Raw genomic sequence first — 16,134 nt, 5'->3', positions numbered from 1 at the left:
TGCAGCGAGCGTGGTCCTGTACGTGCATGTAAACATAATCTATTTACGCTAGTGTTTTTCACACACGGGCAAATACAGAGGAGGAGGCATGCTTAACTCTTTACACATGGATGCACAAGTGATTCAAGTGTTCCCTTATAAATAATTATTTGCTCTGCTACGCTTTTAAGAACATAGAGTTGTAGGCTTTTACATTAGCAAACGAATCCTGTACATTAAATCTTTACATCAAGGGCCTATTTGAAGCTTTGAATTGCCCCTTTGCTCATACAGAAATATGAAAACTGTCGTAATAATCTTGAGCAATGGGCAACCCAAAAATTCTAGGGCTGTCCTCGACCAAATAAATTCTTGGTAGACGATTTTGTCAACTAAATGATTATTTTATTTAATTGACAGATCTGTAAAACTGAGTTGATCAACAAAGAATCACACAAAAGCACCACTTCACACAAAAGCACCACTTTAAATCTTGACATCATCAATACTCGGCTTAAAAAAATGGTATCCTTAATATCAAAAATGTGTCTATTTTTTATGTTTTAGTCGAAAGACCTAATTTTTTCAGACTGACATCGTAGGGAGAGGTCAACTTTGTCTCACTCAAACCAGTCCTCTGACTAGTGGACGGCCATATCACAGGAAATGGTGTGTATTTTTGTGTGTGTGTGTGTGTGTGTGTGTGTGTGTGTCCCGATCAAATGGCTCCCCCCAGGCTACATTGAAAGGTCAGAGATCCATGCAGGAAATTAGTGTCTGTGGAGGCACAGACAACACACACACACACACACACACACACACAGAGAGAGAGACTCTGGGAGAAGGGAAAAGCACAACCCACACCCGAGGAAGCTAAACATGTCCTTCATTAAATTCTAGTAACATCCCACTGCGCTCCCTTGATGACTCTGCCTGCTTTCATCAGCCATTTTTCCTAAGCACAGAAGCTAACTTAACCTCCCGGTGTTATCGACAAGCATCTCACTTTTTATTTTTTTATTTTTTTTTGCATTAGCGCTGACACTAAAGACAAATGAGTCTGCCTCTCCCCCGCCCACCCGCTCTCCCCTCGCTCTGCCCAAATCTTCCACTAAGGAGCCCCCTGACGCCATACATCAGACAGCTGAATCAAATGTGTGTCATCAGTCATCATTAGGGGGGCATGAGCAGGAGAGCAGTGGCTGGATGTGCAGTGGTGAGCCTAAAGCCGGGTTTCCACTCAGAAGTTCCTGGTAATTTTAGTCCTGGGACTACTTTTCAAGGAAGTAAAAGGTTCCTTCAGCCTATTGTTGTCTGTGTTTATTGGTGGTGCAGCCTGCAGTTGTGTGCCCGCCCGTTTCATCTGAAAAACATGTTGACGGTTTTGTCTCACTGCGACAACTGCTGCAGAGTTTTTACTGATGCACGTTGGATGTAATGGATGAAATGCAGCAGAAGAAAATGAAACTAAGAGCATCTGTCTCTGCAGTAAATCATCTGTTGAGTGTTTGATGGTTATTTATTTGTGCTTTAGAACGTAACCGCCGTGAAACAATCAGAAGATAACTTTTATTTTCTCTCATTCTCAACACTGCCGTGCTGTCTGTCTCTTCTACCGCTCGCCTTCTCAGCTCACTCGTGCGATCTCTCTCTTTTTTCCTCTCTGTCTTCCCGACAAATGCTAAAGTCTGTCACTGACTGACTGACTGAGTGATGAAGTTATACGATAGGTCGGCCGATTGTTGGAGTTTCTTCGTTGGCCGTTGCTCTTTCAAAATGAAAAGTCGCACAACAGTCCTTTATGCAAATGAGCCTTCCAGCACGACGCGTCTGGCTCAAGAAACTTGGACCAAGCTGTCAAACTAGGCGATCTAGTTCTAAAATGAACCGAAATTCAGCAGTGACATAGCCTATTTCTCGCTTAGAATGTTTTCAGAAGTAGATTTTGGTGGATAGATTAGACGGAATAACAGAAAACCAGTGACCAATCACGTGCATTCCACGAAGAGGGTACATCACCACTTGAACGGCCAGTCGAGTGGGGCAGCGCGTCCCCTAGTTTCCTCGCCGGACCGGACCTGGTGGATATGTAACGCTGCATTTACCATTATAGACACGACCACTGACTATTTGTGCAACAATTTAGCCACAAATTTGCAGACTGACCGTACACGGTCCAGCCATATACTCAGTTTTGACCGAGTCTCGTTTGAAAATGAGTCAGGAAGCCGACAGGAATGCCGAACTAATACATTTAATGTTATCAAACGAAGATAAATGTTCTCCCCTAATCCTAAAATGGTCCTTAATCAATACTAGAGTACTTCCTTGTTTATGAAAGAAGCGGTACAGTTGAAGCAGAGTGTGTGTTTGACCAATCAGCGACGGCCAATCAGGAGTCATCCTAACAAACTCCACCCCTAAAGCTCCTGTACGTTCAGAAAGTACTACCCCCCTGACCAGGGCCTTTTTGGGGGGTAAAAAGGCTCCAGAAAATGTCACCCGTAACTTAATTTAGACCCTAGTTCCTGCGGTTGAAACGCAGTGAGCTTCTCAAAAGGTTCCTAGATCGGGGGAGGGAAGTTCCTGCGGTCAAAACGGGGCTTACGGTGTTTAAAGCTACCACTGTGATCTGTGGTGGATTTAGCCTCCTTACTTGTCTTTATGCAGAGGAGTTGGGTCACGTGTGCAGCTAAGTAGGTGTGATCAGCCTGTGAGTCTATAGAATAACTATATGTCTATATAATATCTATATGTGTATGAACGATTTGGTTGTTCTGTTTGTTTTCCGTCTCATCAATGTGCAGCTGGCTTGTTTTCCTCTGCGTCTGGCTATTCTAAATATGTCAGCTGTCTCCTCGGGGTCTTTCGGCCACTTTAACCCCCCGCGCTGACCTACTAACCTCCTCGGGTTCCCGGGCATCGCTGAGCTCTTTAACAGACTAGTGACAGGATAATGGCACACTTGCTGCATCTTCTCGTCCACACCCCTCGCAAATACCTCCACTTACACCCACAATAATATGCTTTCAACTTCCAAACCTTGACTTTGTAGCTAATTTATGAAGGAAACTGTTTCGTGTACAGTAGAGGAATGCACGTTAGCCTGCCGAGGCTCGAGGGCGGATGTAAATTACAAGCGAGTTGTAACTATTAGCTCTAACTCACGTTGACAAGTACACAAAGTGACAAACCTATAATGGGTGTCTGGATTTTAAGAGAAACGACCAGGTGAGGGAGGCACATTATTTAGCGTCGCTGAACACACTCAACCACTGGAGTCACACACACACACACACACACACACACACACACACACACACACACACACACACACTCGCGACCTCTCCCTGACTTCCACAATCCTGCTCTGAGAAGATCAGTCCCTCGTAATCTATTCCCCCTGTGATTGACTATTGTGTTATCCACAGAGAGAGGAGGGGAAAGGGAGAACATGAGGCAGTTTAACATGACAAAGCCTGTCCCTGGTGATCCTCTCTTCTCCTCCCCAGATCCTCTTCTCTTTCTCCCTTCTCTCTTGATCCCTTGTTCCCCTACTTTTTTTCCTCTCCACCTCCCCCCGGCCTCTCCAAGTCCACTTCAGCCCCCTAATGCAAATAGCCCTTTTGCCCCCCCTCCATATTTATGACCCGCTTCCTCCACTGTTAAATATGCGCTTAAGAACGAAGGGGCCTTGAAAGCTGCCAGTCACATTGGATTAGCGACTATCAATGGGTAGATAACCTCTCTGTTAGAGTGAGTGAAGAGCAAACACTCGAGCATGAGCATTCATGAGGCCCTCAAACACTGAGAGGCACTGTGTGTGGCACTCGGCTCGGTAAAGATGAATAGGGTCTGATTGATGTGTATGGATGTAATTTCAGCGCAAGCGGAAGGAATTGTGGTGCATGAAATATAGGGGTGGGGAAAAAAACTATTCACCTATGTATCACGATTTTGAAATAGATTTTTTAATGCCAGAATCGATGCTTCATTTGAGTTTATGAAGAGGTAGAAGGAAGTTACCGCTTTTATTGTTGTAGTCTGAGTAGCGTGACGTCATATCCGTTCCGTATCCGTCAACCAAAACAAACTGCAGCCGGCCGCAGCGAGTCGAGAAAGTAGTGGTAAACACTACACATACAGTAAAGTATGGAAACTCTTTGGGTTTCACACATTGTCAGGAAAAGCAGAGCTAAACATCACGGCTAAAGCTGCATGCTAACTCTGTCATAGACAGGAAACGTTTTCGTATTGCGGTAAAGTGCGGTCAAGCCAGCCGTCACTCTCATCTCTGTGGTCAAATTTGTCGACGCTACAACTGTAGAGCACCCATATACTGACATTTATGTTAAATACAGTTAAACGGTCCCGATGGAGCTGACCATGGATGTATAAAAAAACGGAGCTGACGGGAGAGCTAGAGACGGACTTAGTTGACGACTTTAGCGGAAGTACACGCTTAACTACGTCTGGTTTTCAAAATAAGGTGTTAACAAAGGGAACTGAAAATACAAAATACATATATGGAAATAAGATTGATTGGATTGTATTCACCAGAAGTATCAAACATTACATGTCCCTTAAAATTAACACATTTTGTGAGGTCAAATTCTTTGATTTTTGGGTTGCTGGAAAAATAATGTAATAAATAATGTCTGACAATAACTGATATATTTGACTTCAAGGACATCTCTGACTACATACATGCTGAAAATCAAACATTTTTATTGTATTAATTTAGATATTTTCCAGAGTAAAAGTCCCTAGAGTTGTATGATTCAACTTTTCCTATGGTCCAGTGTTAAAAAAGTTAACAAAAAATCCTAATATCGAATGGCAATACTTAAAAATCGCAACACATATTGAATCGGCACCCAATTATCGTGATAGTATCGAATCAGGAGATATAGATGTATCGTCCGAGCCCTAATGAAATACATTTTGCAGTATTTGTGATTATTTTTAACGGCATGTATTCATGATCTCCATCTAATTCAATCATATCTGCACAAATCTTTCAACTACAATGTTCTTAAAAGACATACAACCTCTCTTCTTTGACCATTTTAGTATCTTTTCCTGCACTTTGTGAGTACTTCAAGGTCACATGAATATATTCAGGCCTCTGACCGTTGGATTTCTTCTTACTGGTTGCTTGTAGTGTCGTTGACCTTTATCTTACGTGAATAGAGGGAATAGAAGCTTATTTGGCTGTGAGAAAAAAGCATCAACCAGACGACTAAAATGTGAACCTTAAAGGCTTTTGTTGTGAGTTTCTGGATTGAGTAGGCCCACGTTTAGTGTTGCTTTGCCACCCTCTTGACTCCTAGTATGCATGAGTGCAGTTTGTTATCGCAGAAGGGGGAAAAAAAAGGCACGCACACAGTCATCCACTCACGCACAATTCTATAATTAACCGATGCAGGCACTCTGTAAAAGAGAGGCTTAATGTTTCATGAAGCCATTTTCACCGTCAGAGCGGTAACATTAAAGACCAGGCTGTGGTTTCACTCGTGTGTGTGTGCATGTTATGATCCAATGGCGACCTTGATCTTGAATTATGTGCCATGAGGTATCACAGCTGTAAGTCACCCCTGGAAGGGTTTATTAATTCACTTTGAGAGTTGACAAAGGGAGGTGACGCTGTGGTTCTCGCTCTGCAGAGGGTGTCCTATGTGCACAGCTTTTATTTCGGGAAATGTTTGTCTCCTTTTTTTCTCCTCACATGCCCTCTCCTCCTCCTCTCCTATCTTTATCGTGCCTCTTTCTGCTCCCCCTCCCCGGCTCGCTTGCCCTCCCCTCTGTCTCCTAATGTGGGTCAGTGATGTCGCTCAGCTGATAGTGTACAGCTGCTGCATGCGTGTGATCAGCCCGCAAAACATAAATTCATGCTCAATGGCAGATCCAGTGTGGGAAAACACTGCCTGGACCCGTCACGAGGATTAGCCACAGAAAAGGCTCGCTAATCACAGATCTGATTCTCCCGTTCAGTTCAAATCTGCCTTTAGATCATTGCAGGGATGAAGCTTTTTGGGCTTCCCCCCAAAAACACACACACACACACACACATGCACACACACATTTGTAATATATCAGCACAAAAAAAGTACACCAGAATCCTTAGTAAATCCCACATTTTCACACACTCTTATATTGGATATCATGTTTTTTTAGTGTCTGTGCCCTCACCCCTATCACGACACCCGCTGTGCCCGTCCACATGCTGGCATCCTCTGGCCGACACAGGCCCCCTTGTGCCCACCACCGTGTCCCACACCATCAGCTCATGCCAAATATCTCCAGTCACCCCCGGGGCAAGTGCCAGCTCACATAGTCCCACTGTCAGTCAGCAGGCATAGACAGCTGCTGGGTAGAGTTACACCGTGTTACTCGGGGTTGCGAGGGTGCGCTGTTGCCAGGGAACTTGTGTTTCTCTCTGGCAAGATAGCCATCTTCAGATGTTTTTTTACATAAATAGATCCATTGAGAGTGCTATAGTAGTTACGGAATTTAGTTGTGGTTTGTATGCATTCTGTATTTGTTAAGAGACTCGTAATAAACTGTGCCAAAGGCTAGCATGTGGCTGCAGCAGCAGCACATGAAGTTGCTGCTAAAAGTCTAAACCCCCGCAGACCTCACCTTTGCCATCTGCTCCATCCCCTCGCTGCCCCTCCCCTCCCCCCCGCGCCCTAGTTTGTCCACACATGTTCTCAGTTCCGCCTCCATTTGCCGGGGCAGCGGTGATAGGAAAACCTGGTGTGTTGTTATTTCAGAGGCCTGGCAGCGTGGAGAGGGAAGTTATCTTGGGCCCCTGGAGAAGGGGGCTCTGGAACATGGCGGGGGCCGCCGGGCTGATAAAAAACAGGCCCCGGCTTAGACGGGAACATGCTGACGTTCACACGCACAGGCTGTCACGCACATGCATACATATCTCGCAGCGTGCGCTCAGGTATGCGAGGCAGGCAGACGCACTTGTTTGCACGAGCATGCACATTTTAAATACATACATTTAGTGTCACATATTTGCATATACAAAGACAGACACACACACACCCAACTCCTCCCCACCTCACCAACATGTAAAGACGCCATAAATTACCCCTGCTAAACACAGCCTGGTGTTTCCCCCCTACTTTCTGCCCCACCGTTTCCTGGTGTCGAAGAGGGATCGTCATAACAGCCAAGAAAGACTCCTCGCTCTTGCACCGCTTTGCCCTTCGGCCTCTGCTCGGACGCTCATCTATCACTCACGTATATGTGTTTTTCTTGCCGTAACACTCTACATGGTATGGGGGGGAGTTATTTGGCCCCAATTTGGAGCACCATCCATCAACATTTTTTGGGTCTTGGAGCCACTAGTGTAGCCTTCAAACGTACTGCGTAAGAACTCAAAGCTGTCACATCAATTTCTGCTCGCTCTGCAAAAACTTGAATATCTGCAATGGTTGCAAAACAGCAGGCTGTCATTTTCTCTGAAATGTGGACCACAACATACCCCTCCTAAGTGGAAGTGATGTGTCATGCGCTGCAGAAAATTGTATTAGAATCAGATTAAGCTCTCAGTTTGATCCATGCCCTTCCCTCCTTTACACTACGAGCGTCATGTTCTCAGACGTATGAATTAAAACAAATATATTAGGACTATTAGAAACCGTAGATCATGTCAGACCTTGATTTTTTTTTTTCCCTAAAATTGTGTTATTGCGTAACAGTGCAAGTATGTTCCTATTATTTTTGGAGACTCATTATTCGTGACAGTGCCCTGTATCTCCATGCACTCTCTCTCTCCACACTGAGAAGGCAGACTGCAAGCTAGACATGCTGCAGCTTAACCGGGGCGGGAGGATCCTCGGTAATCCTCCTAACTCGTCCTCCCTGAAACACACATAGCATCATAACATGCATGATATGAGTGGGAGTAGTGATAAATGGACTGTTAGCATAACAAAATTCAGAAGAATAATTATCTATAAGGCTATTAAATACCGTAATTAATCGATTTGTTCAGATATTCCCGTGTTGGATACTGTCAGATTTGAAGGCCTTTTGCTGGCTGGAGCTGTAATGATGAGCATCTTGATGGATGCAAGACCTGAAAGAGGACCTCCTGGGAAGATGAGAATGTCAGACTCAGTAAGTGGGACAGGTATGGATAAGAGGGGGGTGAAGGTGGAAAGCGGCGGGAGACGGGGGGGATGGGAAAAGGCTGGATTCAGTTACAGTGGATACGGGAGGCGTGAGGCTCGCTGTCTGCTCTCCTGCCCCATGGTAACCTCCACTGGCTCTCCTTCCTCTTCTGTGTGTGTGTTTTCACTTATGCCTGTCTGCCCCGCCGCCAGGTTCCTCCCCCTCTCCCCTCCAATAACTGTTCACACTCTTGTGTTTGAACACAAACACACACACCCCGCCGTCGCTCTCCTCACAGCTGTCGCCCCTGTGCGTGCCTGCTAAGCGCGCGATGGCGCGGCTCATATTCAGATGGCGTGCGTGGCTTTTCGCTGTCAGTAATCAGTGTGGAGGCGGGCGAACGGAGCCCCCATCCATTTTTTCGGCGGAGAGCTGTTGTGACGCTTTGCGAGAGAATGGCAGGATTTCCCCGTAAGCAAGGAAATAGTCCCATTTCCCCCTCCAGTAATTGAAGAGTGCTGACAAAGCATTCCCGCATGTGCGTCGTTTTTTTCCCCCTGCTGCACACCCAATTTCCCGACCAAAAATAACGTCTGAATATTTAGCATAAAGAGTCGAGCACTAATGCATGAGCGATGCTCCTCTCCGCTCACTTTTAGGTCTGTTTCGCTGCACATAAAAAGCTCTTAAGTTGCTGCCAGTCGTTTTTATGGACAAGCATGATACATTGGCCTACAACTCCCAGGGTTTTTGCGAGGTGGTCTCTGTCCCCGAGGCGGTCCCACTGGCCATCCCACTTCATTATTTTAAGCAGACTTCAAAGTGCGACTTAATGCGGCAGCCTGTGGCACGGTGGTCTGGTGTGGTGTCTCCTCTCCAGCGCACTCACTGCATGGAAATGGACCTAAATATGTTCTCCCCTGTCTCTTACACATGGCCAGCATGTGTGTGTGTGTGTCCAAATAACCTAATAGAAGCCAGAGGACACAATGGTCCATGACAGAGTAGGATTCAACAAAGTGGAAGACCCCGTCAAAGCCCTCCCTCTCTTCCTCCTTCATTTTCTCCGCTTCTCTTTACCACAATCCAGCCAGCCAAGCAGCCAGCCCGCTAATGTAGTTAGCTTCCCCCTAATGATGGTGAAATCTCATTAATATGCTTCACAGCTGGGCCCGGTAACCAGTGGGGATGAAGGTAATCAAATCTCAGAGGACTAACCCAGAGCTGAACCTCGAGAACCGCTCGGCAGCACCGGGCCGAGACAACGGAGTCTGGGGGCTTGATAATAGCCGGTGGGCTTGTGTGTGTGTGTGTCTCTTGGTCTGTGGTCTTGATGCCTTTGAAGTGCTGATGTTAGCCAGGCTATCTTATGTCACCATTACAGCTCAGGCCAGTTCATCATCAGAATAGATTTCATTTCGGTCTTGTGCATATTTGTCCGTTTAAGTTTCGGCCACGCTGTAATTGCTTACTGAGGATGTGGCTGCGGAGGGCGCGGCTTCTCTCTAAGTGCACTTGTGGCTCATGATGTATGCAAAGTGGACCTGAAGAGCGGGCATTACAGACCACTCACACTTGAACTTAATTAAATCACCGGTGCTTTGGCTTCTGAGTTCGGGAACGCCGCGCCACATTAAGCTATTAAGATATCTAAGGGGCCGCACGCGCTCGCACTGCACACTTGCATGCGCACACGCCGAGTGTTTATAATACTCATCTGTGAATGTGAATATCAACGGAGAGATCTCAGTAAATTAAACCCAGGCGCTTTGACACATTGGTCATTCTGAATGGGTTTTATGAGAGAAGTATGTTGATAATTCATGGCCCACTCGCACATTGTTTAGACCAATAACTGACAAAATTCAGAATTAGAAATGATGAATAAAAAATAGGGGTTTTAACGATACGATACGTATCACTTTCCATGGTTCCGATACCATTCAAGGACGATATTTGGCTCATCTAGAGCGATACGAAATCACTTTTTTTTCTTGCCAAAAAGTCAATCAGTGTGAAATAAATAGCTGGATACTGGACAGTGCAGGTCAGGATTCCTCAAAGTTTTTCTTGTAAGGGGATCAGGGATCAATTAATTATGGATATAAACAAGTGAATACAACGATTAATGGAAAATACATACACCTTTTATGTGAAAATAGTAAAAAAGTGCAACTTCAGGGCCCGCTGTTTCAGTTCTCAAGATACAAGGCAGTGCAATATTTATCAAAAAATTAAATAAACCAACTTCTATTCAAGTTAAATGAACAGTGGTTTAACCTGCTGATGCTGTTCTAATTTTCAAAGCAAAAGGTAGAACAATAATATTTAACAACAAATGAAGTGCATGGCTTCTCAGTAGATGCGTGGAAAGATTGGTCGTGTTGCCGTTGTATTTTATCTGGCCTTTGCATATTCTGCAAACAGCGAGCGATTTATCAAGGACATTGCCCTTTTTTGCAGAAGCCAAAATGTTTCCACACGCTGGACCTCAAACGCGGCTTGAAAATCTCTCGCTCGTCTGGCTTTTCCTCGCCATCGGCCATGCTTCTTTTTGTTGTCGTCTTTCTGAGATTGGCGCTGCTGGCGCATGTCGATGACATCATACACAGGGTTAACCAGAGTAACATTTAACATTTCTTCATTATTAAAAGTGCTAAAAAACACATGTCCATATAAGGTTTGTCGTGTTTAAATACAAGGTCCAAATTCTTAGCATCGATACAATAAATTATTTACCTTGTAAATCGATTTTAGATCGATATATACGTCCCCCGTGAAGGACAACTTGCTGAGTACCTATCGATGTAGTTGGATCGTAAGAATATAACTCGATACATCGATGTTGTAGATGAAAACGAACACCCCTAAGAAATTATATTTTATACCATTACTTTAAAAGAGAGGCTAGTTTTCAGCCAGTGATCACATGTGAGACAGACACAACCTCCTCCTCCTCCTCCTCCTCCTCCTCCTCCTCCTCCTCCTCCTCCTCCTCCTCCTCCTCCTCCTCCTCCTCCAGTGTCAGGTTTGTTTCCGCTGGTGACACCTGGTGCTGTTTCTTCTCCGCCTCTGGGACTGGTCGGACCACATGCCAGGCTGTAGGCTTGAATCCAGCCTTGTGGTCTGGTAAACAACAATTGCGGTGACCATGCGGACCGTGTGATGTGTGTTTCACCTCCTCGCCAGAGCACAATAGATTCCTTATCAGTAAAAACTCCTTACTGTTTTTCATTTAAAACATGTTTCCAGTGTTGCGGTGTTCCTGTACCCTTAAGCAAAGCGGCACGTTATTGTCTATTCATGTTTCCCTCTCTTGGCTAAAGGAATGATATTCAAGCTGTAGCTCCAAGTATTAGTTACCGTGGTGACATTGCAAGCTCTGGAGGGGCCTGGAAACCTTGCCAGACGCACACATTTCCAGTGTTAATATGTTGCAAGGATATCGAAGGAAGCTCTCCAGGCGAGCGTGAGTCAGTCCTTCCAGTGTTTGTGCGTATGATTTCGTGGATCGCACACAATAGGCAGGCTTGTATGATAGTTGGTGTTGATCAGAGCTTGGATGCGAGGCTGGCGTTGAATAATGCCTGCTGAAGGGCTAAGTAGCTCTGTCCTCTCCGCCGAGCCCCTCTGCCTCTCCGTCCACAGGCCCGCCATTGTTTTGCTCCATGCCTCAGTTTGACAAGGCTCCAGAAGCCAGCCATTGTATTTAATTACAGTCGCCAGCCCCCTCACAGACTCTCGTCCTTGTGTCCCAGATTTCCATGGGTGCTCTCATTAAGAGCGCGCATTCTGTGCGTGTGTTTATGTGTGTGTGTCGGACCGATAAATGGCTCTAGGAAAGCCCTTAGCCTGCTGTGTAAATGTAGGCATGGATGTAATTTTCATGTTTATGTGTTACTGTTTGGGTGGGTGGCACATCTGTTTGTCTACGCGCTCCTACTGAAGGCAGTTTGGATGAATGGCTTCGCGGTCGCACTAATAACGCGGGGCCGTAATCAGTCCGCATCAAGAGAGGCAGAAGAGGCGCAGGAAAACTGTGAATGGTTATTTTGCTAATGAGAAAATATGCCATGTTACGTAAGGGGCTGCTCTATTTATGTTTCATTTGTTTGACGTGAGCGTGGCCCACTGGCATGGGCACAGATGGCCCGTAATGACACCAGTGAAAAAGGACGGACTTTCTCCCCGTCCTTCTCACACTCACCCCGTGGATGTATAAAGAAAACTGGATACAGCGTTGGAGGCGGGGCTCCCGTTCATTCCTATGAGAGTTGCTCAGGGGCGCATGAAGCCCAAATGGCTCGACTGCCGAGTGATAAAGTACCCGGATCATCTGCCGATCTTCAGCATCCATTGGGCCCATAGAGCAGGCGCAGTAGCGTTTCCTTTAACCCCGCCTCCCAGCCCTCGCTCCAGCCTCGGACTGTTGCTCATTCACATGAACGGAGGAAGGGAAATAACTCTGGATCCGGCTATCAGTGCATTTTACAACTTTAAGACCTAATGATTTAAATAAGGACTATTCAAGTGTTCGTACTGGGAACTTGATTTACGTCAAAAAAAGTTACAGATGTCTCTTTCCCAATGGAAGTCTATGGGAAAAAGTCATTTTGGGCCCAATGACATGACGTGACGGACACGGAAGTTGTTATTCCACCGTTTGGCCACTGAAAATTTGCTTCAACGCCCGGCGCTCTTCCTGGAGACTCTTCCTGGGGGCCTGACTCACTTTCCCAGCTCACTTTGCGACTGAATTTGTCCCCTCCTTTGCTCTAAACCACCTCCCATTTTCCATCGTCAACAACAGCAAAACAAAGTGTGTCTTCCTACTGCTATATGCATAACTCTCCTTCCTGGAAAATAGTATAATTCCTGTTTATGTGCACTTCTTTTCCTCTGAAATCAATAGTTCACACTCTTGCTTCACACAAGTTAGTTCAACATTAAGTCAAATCCTGACAGCTGTGTGTGTGTGTGTGTGTGTTTGTGGGCGTAATGTAGATGTTTCCAAAAGCTTTCACTCCCTGTGTGTGTACCATTTTTTTTATCACTTCATCTGTTTTGTATATTTGTCTTCGTTTATTGCTCAAACACATCATAGTTCTCAGTCTCTTCCACGTCTTTGTGCCACCCTTCTTTCCTCCCCTCATCACCCTCCATCATCTCTTCTTCTTCTTCCCATTTCCCCTGATATTGCAAATACATTTTCCTAAGTCTTCACAAAAACATCTCTGTTCAATTAGGTGGGAAAAAAGCTTTTGGAAGTAAATAAGTATAGTGTCTGACTCCAGGCTGAGGTCCAAACTCCCCCTCCCCATAACCCATATTATTGACCCATTTACACCAAGACCTTGAAAAAGGTCGTTGCTGCCGGTGTCAAAGTGACATATGACATCTGGGCCTCATAAATGAAATGTCTTAATATCGCCGGCCTGATTGGGTGTCACCGTTAGGTGTTGCAATGCGAGTTTTATTGCTGTTAGCTTAACTGTCACCCGTCACTTGAAACCCACTTGGATATGCTGCGTGTTTTCTCGACGGCAGAGATAACACGCTGGCCGGATTTTGTTGTACCGTGCTTTCTGTCTGTTATTTTTTCCAGGAAGCCTTGAACATATCTGGGCATCAGGTTGGTTTATTTTGGTTGTTCTGAATGTAATCTTCCCCTGCACCATCTGCTGCATGTGCATGGAGATTGGCAAGCTGAGACCAGACACTATAAAAGGATAGGAAAGTGTGTGTGTGTGTGTGAGAGACAGAGAAAGAGAGGTAGAAAAACTTCACCCTTGCTTTTATATTGCCCAATGTGCAGCGCGATTAGAGTTGTGTGTGTTGTGTCGGGACGCGGAGTGTGTTCCCAGCTGTACTACGGGCCTGCTGAACCAGCCCAATCTGTTAAATATAGATGGCTTATTTACACACTGAGCTGCAGGCGGCTCCTGAGCTGCTTGTCAACCTCCCCAGTCCCTCCTCTGTTGAGCTGATGATGCCGGGTAGAGCAACGGGGCTGCGAAGATGCACACAGTGTAGCTGTATATTATTGATGGAACCACAAGGATTCAGACCACTGGTTTTGCACTGTAACTAGTCAAAGCTCTTGAATGGCTGTGTGTGTTGAGGCCACCACCACTGATTTCAAGTGTATCTTATTTTCTTAAAGAGGACCTATTCTGCTTTTGTGCTTTTTCACTTTCCTTTAGTGTGTTATATAGTTTTTTGTACATGAAAAAAGGTCTGCAAAGTTACAAAGTCCACTCCAAAGGGAGCAGAAACATTGCTCTTAAACTGTCTGAAACACCTTGCTTGAAGTCTCGCCTTTTCTTCCGTAACGTGGTGATATCACCAAGTAACACATTTGCTTAATACCTGCATAGTGGCTAGTTTGGCAAGCCCTCAAACAAAGCTAGTGAGGGCGGAGCTGGAGCGGAGTCCGAAGAGTTTGATTTGGTTGACCAATCACAACAGAGTGGGCCAGCTGACCAATCAGAGCAAACTGGGCTTTTTTGGAAAGTGGGGGCAGGAGATGAAACAGAGGGTGAAAAGAGGTGCTGCAACACAGCTGGTATGAGAATAATAAAGTGTTTTTTTGAACATTAAAGCATGTAAACATGTTCTAGCAGAAACCCAAAACACATGTATGCACATGAAAATAAGCATAATAGGTCCTCTTTAAATGAAAAAAAACACAGTATAACAGTATATACATAGTATATATACAGTCTTTGGCTATCAAAACTCAGGCATCACAATGGTATCGGTATAAAGAGCTTGTTCCAAGTAGAACACACATGCTAGCACAAAGAGGCTCCATTTGCAAACAGAGATTATCCACTTATTTAGTCAGCCATAGGCCACAGGGTGCAGGCCTCTGCTGTGAATGTGTGTTTTTATACTTGATTAAAGAGCCGTGTTTTGCAACACACAGGATATTGAGGTCAAAGTCCAATACATATTACATGAAGGCAACAGCAGGTTACTTCCCTAACAATCCTGGACTGCTTTTGTTTACTATGTGCAAGCAAGCACACAAAATATACGGGAGTCTGGCCCCGCAAAGAGCTCCTCACATGTTGTTTGGTTTGTCATATTAGTGCTTATTGGATGAGGACGGAGCGTACTCAGCCTCTGTCTGTTTACTGGGTTGATATTGAATAAGAGGGAATGTTTGGTTGTGGGGGTAAACAAGTTACAACGATTAGCGAGAAGTATGCTCAGCCTTGTCTGCAGTATTTGTTGCTCAGTGTATGTTTTATCCTTTTAATATTTTCAAGCATCCATGCTTAAAAAGACTGCACAATTTTAAAAATACATAAAAAGCACAATGCGGTGAATCAGAGGAGAAAAACCTGTCTTTGAACCCTGCTGGCAAAGCAGCTTCTTGCCATAATTTCAGCAGTAAATAAATAAGAATTCTCTGCAGAGGCTGGTTTCGTTGGTGCTTTGATGATCTGTGTGTGTGTGTGTGTGTGTGTGTGTGTGTGTGTGTGAGAGTGTTTGTTCTTTGAAGATATTTTTGTAGAGTCTTTCCTATGGCGGATCTGAAAATGCCCGATCAAGAAGTTGTCCTTGCACTTCTTTTTTTCTTCTTTAAAACACATTGTTAGAAAGTGAGTAAGTTCCCCTTCTGGTGATTCGTATCGGATGTTGTCAGCGGCAGTGTATCAGTCTGGACTGGAGGTTGTTTAAGATCTGTGTGAGTGTGTACACATGAGATTTTTCTGTTTGTCCCACCGATATCGATTAATGCCGCCTGTCTGTCAGCGCTCCATCTGATAGTGTTCACTACTAACCCCCCCACTCTTCTTCCTCTCCACAGCGATAGAGACCCAGAGTACCAGCTCAGAGGAGATAGTGCCAAGCCCGCCCTCGCCTCCCCCGCCGCCCCGCGTCTACAAGCCCTGCTTTGTGTGCCAGGACAAGTCCTCAGGGTACCACTATGGTGTCAGCGCCTGCGAGGGCTGCAAGGTGAGACTCCCGGCCGTCCTCTGAATCTGCCGAGCAAGCAAGACGTTTCGTCAATCT

General features: G+C 45.4%; 1 protein-coding gene across 13 annotated transcripts in view; it reads left to right on the top strand.

The window, feature by feature from the left end:
- Window positions 1-16,134, top strand: part of raraa (retinoic acid receptor, alpha a) — a 171,184-nt gene that overhangs the window by 137,665 nt on the left and 17,385 nt on the right. For all 13 annotated transcript variants that reach the window (XM_074620977.1, XM_074620976.1, XM_074620973.1 and 10 more), the window contains one exon: window positions 15,929-16,077. In XM_074620977.1, coding sequence (XP_074477078.1) covers window positions 15,929-16,077 — 149 coding nt within the window. The remainder of the gene's footprint in view (window positions 1-15,928; window positions 16,078-16,134) is intronic.

The sequence above is a fragment of the Sebastes fasciatus genome, chromosome 20, assembly GCF_043250625.1.
Source record: "Sebastes fasciatus isolate fSebFas1 chromosome 20, fSebFas1.pri, whole genome shotgun sequence".
Taxonomy (NCBI): domain Eukaryota; kingdom Metazoa; phylum Chordata; class Actinopteri; order Perciformes; family Sebastidae; genus Sebastes; species Sebastes fasciatus.
This window is presented reverse-complemented; position numbering and strand designations above follow the sequence as displayed.